The sequence below is a fragment of the Tachyglossus aculeatus genome, chromosome 10 (assembly GCF_015852505.1).
Source record: "Tachyglossus aculeatus isolate mTacAcu1 chromosome 10, mTacAcu1.pri, whole genome shotgun sequence".
Classification (NCBI taxonomy): Eukaryota; Metazoa; Chordata; class Mammalia; order Monotremata; family Tachyglossidae; genus Tachyglossus; species Tachyglossus aculeatus.
Window position 1 is genome coordinate 18,224,336 of NC_052075.1, and position 14,041 is coordinate 18,238,376.

At 46.5% G+C, this 14,041-nt stretch overlaps 3 gene segments (V, D, J or C); all 3 read left to right on the forward strand.

Moving 5' to 3' along the window:
* The first annotated feature begins 399 nt into the window (after positions 1-399).
* On the forward strand, positions 400-1,085 carry LOC119932824. The segment is given in 2 exon segments: positions 400-456; positions 695-1,085. Coding segments are annotated over 2 exon segments (440 nt in total).
* Positions 1,086-6,313: 5,228 nt separating this feature from the next.
* LOC119932825 lies at positions 6,314-6,988 on the forward strand. The segment is given in 2 exon segments: positions 6,314-6,378; positions 6,630-6,988. Coding segments are annotated over 2 exon segments (405 nt in total).
* A 3,009-nt stretch (positions 6,989-9,997) lies between these two features.
* Positions 9,998-13,985, forward strand: LOC119932826. The segment is given in 3 exon segments: positions 9,998-10,045; positions 13,334-13,438; positions 13,669-13,985. Coding segments are annotated over 2 exon segments (366 nt in total).
* Positions 13,986-14,041: the final 56 nt, after the last annotated feature.

Below are 14,041 nucleotides of genomic sequence, written 5' to 3' on the forward strand. Positions count from 1 at the left end.
CCCCGAAGTGGAGTCCCGGGCCCAGCTGAGCAGGACTCAGATGGAATGGAGTCAAGGAAATCAGCCTTCCCTTGGGGCTACTGGAAGGTCATTCCTCTCCCTCCTTCCAGCCACTGGCTCCAAACACTAGTTTATAATGGGAAAGCCCTAGTTTTATGAATACGGTAGATAAGCAGCCCTGACCCCAAGGAATCATGGGGAGTGTCAACACCCACTGACCAGGTCCTGAACAGTCGCACTGAAGCTGCCTTTAAACCTGCTTCAACCCGATACGTGCTGCTTTGCATGTGCGTCCCAGGGGCCCAGAGCTGAGTTTCTACTCTCAGAGTCACTATAAATGTTGGTTCAGTTTGCTCAGCCTCTTTGCTCAGGGCCTTCTGATCTGCATTGGACAGATCTGTCTGACAATGCTGTCACCAGCTCAGCTTTTCTGCTTCCTCCTGCTCGGAGTCTCAGGTAGGAAATTATTTTACACAGTGAAATAATTAAAATCTGGAGTGTGAATTAATTTCAATATGGACATAAACACTGTCATTACATCAATGTTTATGTATAACATTGTTAGTATATAATGAAGGAATTTGGTGGAGTTTGGTAGAACAGAAATTTCCCCTCATCCATTGGATGGATCGCTAATTCGAACATTTGCGTTTCATCTTAAACGTCTCCTTTCATCTCTGATTTCCACCTGCAGGCTCCACAGGGATTAAAGTGGTGACTCAGTCTCCAGACTCCCTGTCCGCATCTCCTGGGGAGAGGGTGACCATCCACTGCAAAGCCAGTGAGAGTCTCACCTCTGGGGGAAAAGAGTTTTTACACTGGTATCAACAGAAATGGGGGCAGGCCCCTACACTGCTGATTCAGTATGCTTCCACCCGGCCCTCCGGGGTTCCAGCCCGGTTCAGCGGCAGCGGGTCTGGGACGGATTTCACTCTGACCATCAGTGATGTGGAAGCTGACGATGCAGCAGACTACTACTGTCAGCAAGCTTATAGTGCCCCTCTCCCACAGTGCTCCAGTCCCGTACAAAAACCTCCTCAGTGATAGTGGTCCCAGCTGCCCTCCCTTCCACGCAGTTGCTCTGAAGCAGCTCTGATGCCGCAACTCTTGCTCTGCGGAGGGGAAGAATTGCCAGGAAGGGACCGGACTGACAGCTTTTGAGATTGAAACTTGGATTGATCTTGGATTGCTCTTGGATTTACACCCTTTATTCACCCCTCCCTCTGCCCCATAGCATTCATGTACATATCCATAATTTATTTATTTAAATTAATGTCTGCATCTCCCTCTAGGCTATAAGCTCCCTGGATCTACCAACTGCAGCACTTAGAACAGTGCTCAGCACTTAGAATAGTGCTTTGCACATAGTAAGCACTTAATAAATGCCATTATTATTATTATTATTTGTACACTTCCAAGCAAACAGTATAGAGCACCACACACACAGTAAGTGCTCAATAAATGCAATTGATTGATTAATTGATTGACTGGAACCCCCAGTCCCTCTCTGGCCCCAGACAGCACAGATGGAGACTGAATAGCCCTCCCAGCCTTGTCTTGTTGGGGGACCAGCCATGGCAGGAAGGAGTGAGCTCATTTTCCAGGTACTAAATAAGTCCCTCTCCTTCCTGTCTAGTTGCCTGTTACCGTGCACCCTCCAGCCCCCATGGAGAGGATAATAATAATAATAATGGCATTTATTAAGTGCTTACTATGTGCAAAGCACTGTTCTAAGTGCTGGGGAGGTTACAAGGTGATCAGGTGGTCCCACACAGGGCTCACAGTCTTTATCCTCATTTTCCAGATGAGGGAACTGAGGCCCAGAGAAGTGAAGTGACTTGCCCAAAGTCACACAGCTGATAAGTGGCGGAGCCGGGATTTGAACCCATGACCTCTGACTCCAAAGCCCGGGTTCTTTCCACTGAGCCATGCTGCTTCTCTGTTACGGACTGTTCTCTCTTCTCTGTTACGGACAATCACCCTTCCTTGTCAATGTCCTGGAGTTTCTGCAATAGAAAACCCCCAAAATCACAACGCACCCCCTCATCACTCTCTGTCCCAGCATCCCAACATCATTACCCAAAGAACGATCCAGGGTGGCAGGGGTCTGAAGCATTGCCTTTTACTGGAAAGAGGTATTGTATTGCCACCGTCTTCCACCTCTGTCAATCAATCAATTGATCAGTGGTATGTATTGAGCATTTACCAAATGCAGAGCACTGTATTAAGCACTTGAGGGAGTACAATACAGCAGAGTTGGCAGACACATTCCCTGCCCACTACGTGCCAGGCACTGTACTAAGCACTGGAGTAGGTACAAGTTAATTACGCTGTAAACACTCCATGGCCCACATAGAGCTCACAGTCTTAATTCCCATTTTACAGATGAGGGAACTGAGGCACAGAGTAGCTAAGTGATTTGTCTAAATTCCAACAGGCAAGTGGTGGAGCAAGTGGATTAGAAGTGGATTAGGTCCTTCTGACTCACTATGCCAAACTGCTTCTCTGACCATCTCATTTTCTTCTCCCCTCCCTTATCCCTTAACTATATCCACATGGAAGTTTTTACTGATTCCCCAGCTTGCCAGATCCTTTCCCCTCCACTCAGCAAACCTCCTTCTTCACCCCACCTCACCTGATCACCAACTTGGCCACATGAGGGATCTCATCATCTAAAAAAGGTCCAAAAAAGAGTAACCAGAGAAGAAGGAGAACTAGGAGAATACCAGCAAAAGCAAGATCTGATCTTTTTCCAAGAAGAAGAGCAGGTCACGTGTGTTGATGATGGCTGAGAGATTCAGGAGGATTACAATCTTTTCCTTAGTTTTCCCAGACTGAGAATTCTGGGCCTTGGAGAGGATCTGGGTTTTAATCCTGGTTCTGCTAATTGCTTACTGTGTGACTTTGGGCAAGTCACTTGACTTCTCTGTGCCTCAGTTTTCTCAACTGTAAGATGGACATTCAATACCTATTCTCCCACCTACTTAGTCTGTGAGTCCCATGCGGGGCATGGGCAATATATGACTTAATTGACCTGTACCTACCCCAGTGCTTAGAACAGTGTTGGACACACAGTAAGCACTTTAACAAATATCATAAAAAAATCTGTCTTTGCAACTCCCATGTTCATAAGCTGAAATAGAGAGTGAAAGGGCAGGGAAGGGAACGGGCAGGGACCAGTTCCAGGCACCAATTTCAGGGAAGTCAGAGCCAACCTGGATTCAAACAAACCCTTCAACCAAAGTGTCATAGTCCTGTCACAGCTCCAAGGGGAAGACAAATAGTTGGGACAGCAAATGGTCACACACCACCAAGCCAAGGGAGGTTTCTGTTCAGAGCCAGAGCGCTGTGCGAGGGATATAGCCTTGCTGACAGTAATAATCTACAGCATCGTCAGCTTCCACACCGCTGATGGTGAGAGCAGAATCCGTCCCAGACCCGCTGCCCCTGAACCAAGCTGGAACCCCAGAGGCTATATAGTAAGTGACAGACATAAGAATTTTGGGAATCCGTTGGTACCAGCTGAAACTTTCAAAGTCCAGGACTTCAATCGCACCCTCACTGGTTTTGCAGTGAATGGTGACTGACTTTCCTGAAAACACAGACAGGGAGTCTTGAGTAAAAGTGACCAGAATGTCTCCACTGGAGTCTGAAATCACATGCGGAAAATGAATATTCACATAAGACATGTGAGACGGAGCGTGGCTTGGTGGAAAGAGCATGGGCTTTGAAGTCAGAGGTCATGGGTTCAAATCCCGGCTCTGCCAACTGTCAGCTGTGTGACTTCAGGCAAGTCACTTAACTTCTGTGAGTCTCAGTTCCCTCATCTGTAAAATGGGGATTAATCAATCAATCAGTCATATTTATTGAGCGCTTACAGTGTGCAGAGCACTGTACTAAGCGCTTGGGAAGTACAAGTCGCCAACATCATCATCATCATCAATCGTATTTATTGAGCGCTTACTGTGTGCAGAGCACTGTACTAAGCGCTTGGGAAGTACAAGTTGGCAACTTATAGAGACGGTCCCTACCCAGCAGTGGGCTCACAGTCTAGAAGGGGGAGACAGAGAACAAAACATATTAACAAAATAAAATAAATAGAATAGATATGTACAAATAAAATAAATAGAGTAATAAATACGTACAAACATATATACATATATACAGGTGCTGTGGGGAAGGGAAGGAGGTAAGGCGAGGGGGATGGAGAGGGGGAGAAGGGGAGGATTAAGACTGTGAGCCCCACATGGGGCAACCTGATAACCTTGTATCTATCCCAGCGCTTAGAACAGTGCTTTGTACATAGTAAGCGCTTAACAAATACCATCATCATTATTATTATTAAGACAGAAAATGCATAGAAACGGGACTAAGCCAAGTTAAACTTCATTGCCCCTGATGAGCAGTGAGGACAATCATGGCTGTGTTCCCTGCAGCGATTGGGTGTTTCCCTCTGATCCGTTGGGCCCCCTTCCAGACAGCCCACAGGATCCCTGAGTGATTCTAGACTCAGGTCCTCTAGACATGTTTCCGTGCTGCTTCTGCCTGGTATTTTCTCACCCAAAACCAACATCAGCAGGAACCCAAGGAGCTGGGCCGAGGACACCTTTTGGATCCATCTGACTGCATGACTGACCGATTGTATCCCCAGCCACTCTTACACTTATACTGGCTCTGAGGAGCAGGGCCACCTGTTTGAAGAGGGATTAGGCTAATCAGCCAGGGAGAAGAATATCTCTAGATTAATTTGATATAATTCATTTATGCATACAGTAACATGTAATAAAGACTGTTACTACTTCTAGTATATAGTCCATCTCACCTTTGCTGATCAGTTTTCTCTATGACTGCGAGACCTGGAGCCCCCCAGATCCAAAATCTGATTCCTTGAGCAGTTTCATCAGTGTCCCATTGACTGTATCACTCATAGGCTACATAAGCTATGAGAAGCCAGGCTCACAAACAGTGAAGGCTGAGAACAATTCTCTAGTACTGTAGCTCTGATCACTGCAACACACTGCACTGGGTGAGACCTGAGGGGGAATAGGCAGCAGGATATCCAAGCAGCTGCTGGATGGTGTGCTGAAATTGGGAAATTGAAAGCAAGGAGGCCAGAGGAAACTATTTAAGGATGCATAATAATAATAATAATGGCATTTATTAAGCACTTACTATGTGCAAAGCACTGTTCTAAGCGCTGGGGAGGTTACAAGGTGATCAGGTTGTCCCACTGGGGCTCACAGTCTTAATCCCCATTTTACAGATGAGGGAACTGAGGCCCAGAGAAGTGAAGTGACTTGCCCAAAGTCACACTGCTGACAGTTGGTGGAGCCAGAATTTGAACCCATGACCTCTGATTCCAAAGCCCGGGCTCTTTCCACTGAGCCACGCTGCTTCCCTGTACAATATAGTAACCCGGCAGAGTTGGTAGACATTCTCTACGAGCTTACAGTCCTGAAGGAGAGGCAGACATTTATATAAATAAATAATGGATATGTACCTAAGTGCTGCATGTAAGTAAGCCTTAGCCAAGTCGGCATCAACTACTGAGGCTAGACCAGCATGGTATACTGATACTGCAGCCAGGAAAGGGGTTGCTCTGTTGGACCAAAAGCTCCATGAGGACACTCAAAAACATTACACCAGTCCCTGCAAAAGACAAACATGACAGACTTTACAAAGAAGATTTACCATTTTGTGAACAACATTTGTTCAGGACTGAGGGTCCTGCATTGGTCTTTTCAGTTATTTACACACACACCCACACACACCCCAAATAAATGAAATTCTTCCCGTTTCAAGTATGAAGGACATTATATGTAGTGTCTTCATTGCTGCTGAGGGGCACTGTGATTACCTAGGAATGAATAGTCTCTTGACTATTATTATTAATAATAATAATGGTATTTGTTAAATGCTTACTATGTGCCAAACACTGTTCTAAGCACTGGGGTAGATACGAGGTAATAAGATTGTCCCTCATGGGGCTCACAGTCTTAATCCCCATTTTACAGATGAGGTAACAAGCACAGAGAAGTTAAATGGCTTGCCCGAGGTCACATCACAGACAAGTGGCAGAGCCAGGATTAGAACCTACGCCCTCTGAATCCCAAGCCCGTGCTCTTTCCACAGAATGTGAAAAATGAAAATGAATATGAAAATATGAAAAATACCACAAGCTAGAGAAGTTATTTTCACTGATTTAAAAATCCTAACCATATGATTTGCATATTAATCTAGTGATGTAACTCTGAGACCTAGATTGGGTATTAATTTTGCCATCACTGGGGACAGGACCAGTCAGCACTGGACAGGTCAGACGGATCGAGGTGATGGCTTTGTCCCTGCTCCTCGGGCTCTTGCTGCTCTGGGTCTCAGGTGAGAGAACATAGGACAGAAGTGGAAAGGGAATGTGTCTCTGGGGCCTGAGTCTGGAATCACTTAGGGATCCTGGGGGCCATCTGAAGAGGAGCCGGACTGGTCGGTGGGAAATGCCCAGTCATCCCAGGGAACACAGCCATGATCGTCCTCATCTCTCACTCAGGGCAATTCCTTTTACCAAGGTACAGTTCCTATCTCTGTATAATCATTTTACTTCAGGGATATTTATCTTTCACTTGTGATTTCAGACTCCAATGGGCAGATTGTGGTCACTCAGACTCCAGACGCCCAGTCTGAGTTTCCTGGAGGGACAGTCACCATCAACTGCAAAACCAGTCGGAGTGTGACGGAAAGTTCAGGTTCCAACAGTTTAAACTGGTACCAGCAGAAACCCGGACAAGCGCCTAAGCTGATCGTTAAACAGGCCACCACCCTGATGCCCGGGGTCCCGGCCCGATTCAAAGGTAGTGGGTCTGGGATGGATTTCACTCTCACCATCAGCAATGTGGAAGCTGACGATGCCGCAGATTATTACTGTCAGCAAGGTTATAGCACTCCGCTCGCACAGTGCTCCAGTCCTGTACAAAAACCTCCCCCAGCTGGCTGAAGGGTGATGCTCGGCTAGCCCCGCTGCCCTCCCTCCCCCCGCAGCTTTTGTGGAACTGGCCTGATGCAGCGACTCTTGTTCTGTGGAGAAGGGTTTACAATCAATAAACAAAGCAGTGTTATTTACTGAGTGCACACTGTATGCACAAGACTTTTTAAAAATGATATTCATTAAGCCTTTACTTTATGTAAGTACTGTTCTAAGCTCTGGGGTAGGTACAATTTAATTAGGCTGGACATTGCCCCGTCCCACATGGGGATCACAAACTAAGTAGGAAGGAAGACAGGTATCCCCATTTTACAGCTGAGGAAACAGAAGCACAGCAAAGTTAAGTGACTTGTCCAAGGTCACGCAGCAAACAAGTGTCAGAGTTGGGTTTGAAACCCTGGCCTTTCTGAATTTCAGAGCCGTGCTCTCTTCACAAGGCCATGCTACTTCTCAGGGCTTGGAAGAGTACTAGAGTTAGCAGACATGATCCCTGCCCTCAAGGAGCTTACAGTCTAGCAGGGGAAACAGACATGAAAATAAATTAGTGGTAAAGGAAGCAAATAGAATAGAAGGATTTGTACATGAATGCCGTGGGAGTGGGAAGGGTGAGGATCGAAGTGATTAGTGGGTATGGACTTCACTGTATGCGTGACCCAAAAGGGCAGAAATATAGGGTGGGGAGGTGAGAGATTAGTCAGGGAAGCTTTTTAGAGGAGATATGATTTTAGTAGGGCTTTGAAGTTGGGAAGAGTGGTGGTCTGATAGATATGAAAATGGGAGGGCGTTCCAGGCAGCTGGCAGGCCATGAGCAAGTTGATGAGCCAGAGAGATGAAATTGAGACACAGTAAATAAATTGGTGCTAGAGGAGTACTGTCTGTGGGCTGGATTATTTTGAGAGAGGAATGAGAACAGGAAGGAGGGACAGAGAAGTTTCTGTTCGATGCAGAGATAGTTGGGCAACTATTGGAGGTTTTTTAGGAGTCAGGAGATGAGCACAGAATGACAGTTTAGATAGATGATCTGGGCAACAGAGTGAAGTATAATAATAATAATAATAATAATGGCATTTATTAAATGCTTACTATATGCAAAGCACTGTTCTAAGCACTGGGGAGGTTACAAGGTGATCAGGTTGTCCCACGGGGGGCTCACAGTCTTCATCCCCATTATGCAGATGAGATCACTGAGGCCCAGAGAAGTGAAGTGACTTGCCCAAAGTCACACAGCTGACAATTGGCGGAGCCGGAATTTGAACCCGTGGCCTCTGACTCCAAAGCCCGGGCTCTTTCCATTGAGCATGAAATATGAAATGGAAAGGGAAGGGGCTGGAGACTAGGTGGTCAATGAGGAGGCTGATGCAGTAGCTGAGGTGGGATATGATAAGTAGTTGGCCCAGCATAGTAGCAGTTTGGAAGGAAGGGAAGGGGAACATTCAATCAATCATATTTATTGAGTGTTTACTGTGTGCCGGGCACTGTACTAAGCACTTGGGAGAGTACAACACAACTGTAGAGCAGACACATTCCCTGCCCCCAGAGAGCTTACAGTAGAGATATGAAGGTAGAATCAACAGGATTTGGTGACAGATTGAATATGTTGGTTGAATGGGGAGAGATGACTTTAAGATAATGCTGAGTTTATGGGCATGGACCGTTGCATAAATGCTGGCATGAACTCTCCCTTCAACTTTCTTCAGTATATACAAATTCCTCCTCCTCCTCCTCTCTCCACAAGCTGTTTGTATAAGGTTTATAATTTGTGTTGCCCCCTGATAAACCTGGGCTCCAGAATCCCCCTTACGCCCACTGGTTGAGCTGGTAGGGCTAGTGGGCAGGGATTGTCTCTCTTTATTGCTGAATTGTACTTTCCAAGCGCTTAGTCCAGTGCTCTGCACACAGTAAGCACTCGATAAATATGATTGAATGAATGAATGTGTTCGAAAATAAGAACCTTTATTTGGTCCCACTCACATAAACCAAAGCAAAATCCCTGAAAGGTAGAAGCAGACAATCAAGACCCAAAAAGCGGGCTTCCCAAGATCATTTAATATACTAGTAGAAGTTATTATAACACAGCCCAATAGGCAGGCTTTCCTAGTTTATCTAATATGCTAGTATTCAGAGCAGAAGTCCATGACAGTTAGGCTCATTGGGCTCACCCTGATCCAGCTGAGCTAATCACTGAAGCAAATCCCGGGCCCAAGCCACCGGGAGCACCTAAGTCTAATCGCACTAATCACACAAGTAAATCACTGCCAACAGGCCTGAGCCACCAGGCTCAACTAGGTCCAACACACTATGGCGAAAATACGGTACATAGCTACTTGGACACCCAGGTTAATTCGGGGTCTACTTACGTACAAATGACTACCAGGAAGTGCCCATCTTCCTAGCGGTGCCATCACTGAGTAGGCTCCCTACACACTGGATAGGGGAGAGCATTAGACAAGCTGAGAGAGATCTCATCCCATTACAAAGGGCCATTCCTGGGTACCAATTATTATGGGATCTGGTGTGGCTCTGCTCCACCTCGTTCCGCTTATTCCAGAGGGGCTGGGTGAATACCACTTCCTTATCTTAGCTCCTTAACAGAAGCTATTTGGCTGTTGCCCAACAGGTCTGCTGGCTTTGTGAAGTAAGAAAGATAAATGATGGATGTGGTGTGCTCACCCTGAGCACCTGGCAACTTGGCCAATCAAGATGGAATATAGGCCTTAGGCCTGTCATGGCCCCAAATGTTCCTCTGTGGCCTGTGATCACCAACTTGGAAAAATTTCCTTTGGGGATCTCTGTCGTGGTAGGAGCAGAGAGGTTGGAGAATATCATGGGGGCCAATGCTGATGACGGATGGGTCAGTGGCAATTGGTTCCAGGGCTTAGAGAGATGGGGGCAGGAGTTTCTGTCAGATTGCATTCTCACACGATCAGCTCAGTGCTCTCACCAGGCCTCTGACCGAAGATTCTAGGAACTGAAGTCCCCTCCATCTGCTCCAGCTCACAGGATTACCAACCTCCTTACTGCAGAGCAGGGATTTGGAGACTCCGTCCTGCACTTTCCTGGGTCATAAAGGTATATTCACCAACCGCTGCAAAGTCAAGAAGACAGTGTTGCTTCTTCCCAAGGGTTGGGTCCTGGTTTGGTTCTGTGGCAGGGGATGTGGGGCTGTTGCCCTGGTGACAGGCCAGCAATCAGCAATGTGGAAGCTGTCGATGCAGCAGATGGTTGTTGCCAGCAAATATTAATAATACTAATGATGGCATTTGTTAAGCGCTTACTATGTGCAAAGCACTGTTCTAAGCACTGGAGAGGATACAAGGTAATCAGGTTGTCCCATGTGAGGTTCACAGTCTTAATCCCCATTTTACAGATGAGGTAACTGAGGTCCAGAGAAGTGAAGTGACTTGCCCAAAGTCACACAGCTGACGAGTGGCAGAGCTGGGATTTGAACCCATGACCTCTGACTCCCAAGCTCGGGCTCTTTCCACTGAGCCACACTACTTGGCACCCTCCAAAGTGCTTGAACGCCAGACACCATCCTCCCTCAGCACTGCCAACTCAGCTCTGGCTGCTTCCTTCACTCAGTCCTGGAGGTGGATAGCTGCACCCCTGGTAACTCTGGCAGTACTGGCAATTCTGGGAAGGGCTTGGCTCAGGCCTTTCCCGTTCGCCTCCTGACTCAGAGTGAGCTCTGGCAGGGGCGACTCAATCTCCCAGCCAGTTGGACCAATGCAAATGGCAACTCAGGCCCAGATTCAACAGTGTTTATGGATGCAGCAGGAAGTCAAGTGATGGCCACTGCAAACATCTGAATGCATAGTTGAATCTCATTCCCACTGGGTTAAATTCACAAGGTTTGGTGTCACTGCACACTGCTGTTTAAAAGTTGGAACCATTACAATGGAAAGAAAACAAAAGCCTTGAGGAATTACCTTTGTCAGCTGTGGGAGTTATGTTTTTATAAGATGTTTCAAATGGTTTATTGGACAAATGAGATTAGTTTGGTCATTAGCATCAATCACCACTGAACTGTTGTCCCAATACTGCTACTTTGGGTAATTTCTATCCTGAAACTAGAGAGCTTTCAAGTCCCAAGTAAAAACCTTTTGGAGAAGGTAAATGGCTGGTTGACATAATATTGCTAAGTAGAAACAAATTAAAACACAGTTAAGGTCCCTAACTCAGAAACTGGGTAGAGCAGGCTTTTCCATGTTGGTTGACAGTCAATCAATCGTATTTATTGAGCACTTACTGTGTGCAGAGCACTGAACTAAGCACTTGGGAAGTACAAGTTGGCAACATATAGAGACGGTCCCTACCCAATAGTGGGCTCACAGTCTAGAAGGGGGAGACAGAGAACAAAACCAAACATATTAACGAAATAAAACAAATAGAATAGATATGTACAAGTAAGATAAATAAATAGAGTAATAAATATGTACAAACATATACATATATACAGGTGCAGTGGGGAAGGGAAGGAGGTAAGGCAGGGGGATGGAGAGAGGGAGGAGGGGGAGAGGAAGGAAGGGGCTCAATCTGGGAAGGCCCCCAGTCATCCTCCTGGTAGATCAGGGTGGGAAAGAGGAATGCCAAAGCAAAGGAGGTTGCTTTGAATTTTAGCAACCAGTGTTCATGAAGACAGAATGGCTAACTGAACTCCAGATGATTCTATTCCTGTTTGAGTGCTCTTCGAGAGGGTCAAGGGGTGGTGGTGACAAACTGAGGGGTTACATAATTGTGAGCTCTAGTAACCACCCAGTTCCTAAGAAAGGTAAACAAAGAAATTGGGACATTGGAGTCATCACCTAGGAGACCTCTCACCAGTGACTTTGTACTTGGATTTACACCCTTTATTCTCTCCTCTCTCAGTCCACAACAGTTAAACAAATCCAAATGATCTAACAATAATAATAATAATAATAATAATAATAATAATAATAATGGTATTTGTTAAGCGCTTACTGTGTGCAAAGCACTGTTCTAAGCACTGGGAGGTTGCAAGGTGATCAGGTTGCACCACGGGGGGCTCACAGTTTTAATCCCCATTTTACAGATGAGGTAACTGAGGCACAGAGAAGTTAAGTGACTTGCCCAAATTCACACAGCTGACAGTTGGCGGAGCCGGGATTTGAACCCATGACCTCTGACTCCAAATCTAATAAAATTAGACATAGTCCATGTCCTACATGGGACTCAGAACCTTAATTCTCATTTTAAGGCGAGGTAGCTGAGACACAGAGAAGTGAAGTGAGTTGCCCAAGGTCACACAACAAACAAGTGGTAGCTTCTTCCGACTCCCAGGCTAAGCTCTATCTACTATGTCACACTACTTCCTTCACATCCCTTCACACTCCTTTCACATTGGAGAGAAAGATAGGAACAGTGAGTGTACCAGAGTCAGATGTCTAAGTATTTTCCCATCGGCTGGACTAGAAGGACTTGGCTGTCCTTAACCAGACCAGCTCCTCCCTTTCCACTATCTCTGACCCCACATCAGAGGGACTGTAGCTGCAGCTGCGGAGGAGGAGGTCGGCATTTTTTACTGTAGGCTTCACTCTCGCTTCAGTGGGAGCCATTATCTTACATGTCCTCCACTGGAGCTGGTTCCTGGCCCACAGTCATGATCTATTTGTGGACTGGAGTAGGTCAGCCTGTCCTGACCCTTGGGGACACATGGTGGGGTTGGGAGATACAACAGAAATATAAGACACATTCACTATCCAGGAGTTTATACAATAACCAGGAAGGCAGGCATAGAAATATGAAATACAGAAACAGGGAAAATGGTGGCCAACGGATTGATGCGGGGGTCAGGACTGATAGGGATAGAATAGCAACATATGAGACAGAGTAGCTGACCTCCAACACCAACAGAGAAGCAGCGTGGCTCAGTGGAAAGAGCCCAGGCTTTGGAGTCAGAGGTCATAGGTTCAAATCCTGGCTCCACCAACTGTCAGCTCTGTGACTTTGGGCAAGTCACTTAACTTCTCTGTGCCTCAGTTCCCTCATCTGTAAAATGGGGATAAAAACTGTGAGCCCCCGGTGGGACAACCTCATCACCTTGTAGCCTCCCCAACGCTTAGAACAGTGCTTTGCACATAGTAAGCGCTTAACAAATACCATCATTATTATTATATCCTGGCTTGTCTGTCTGCACAAACACCAGAAGGTCAACCTCTAAATGTCTTAGGCAGGAAGTGATCAGGGTCTGCAGAGCTGAGGGCCCTTTATCCCCACCCCTCCGGTCTCAGGCTCAGAGAAGGGAATTGTCAGCCCATCCCCTCATTTCCCTATCACTCTCCAGAGAACCGACCCAGCCGTTCAGAGCCTGATATAACCACCTTCTCATCCCCCAAGGCCACACTCTGGACTCTGAGCTCTGGGTCTGCAGTTCTCGACCAAGGGGCAGCAACATGTTCTTCAGGGCTCAGCTCCTCTGCCTCCTGCTGCTCTGGGCCCAAGGTAAGACGCGGCACAGGAAAAGATGTGTTAGGATTATTGAACTTCTGACTAGATTAAATATATTGTAAATAACTCTATTAAACTCTAAATTTCTCTTAGAAATCGATATGGTATGTGCAGCCTGAAACCAGTTTGTATAACATAAAGGTCTAATTAAATGGATTATACTGTTAGGATGAAGGTTAAGCAATTTTTAATTTTTTTTCCCTTTCTATGAATTCCTCCTCTAGAATCCATGGGGGACATTGTGTTGACACAGACTCCGGATTCTCTGACAGCGTCTCCCGGAGACACTGTCACCATCCGCTGCAAAGCCAGTTCCAGTGTCAGCAGCTGGATAGCTTGGTATCAACAGAAATCTGGACAAGCTCCAAAGCCCCTCATCTACAGCGCTTCCAGCCGCCCCTCTGGGGTCTCCGACCGGTTCAGCGGCAGTGGTTCGGGGACTGACTTCACTTTCACCATCAGCAGGGTGGAAGCTGACGATGCTGGTGATTATTACTGTCAGAAGCATAACAGCTGGCCTCACACAGTGCTCCAGCCCTGAACAAAAACCTTCCTGAGCTATTTGACTTCTGGTGCTGCAGCTGCTTCCTGCCCAGA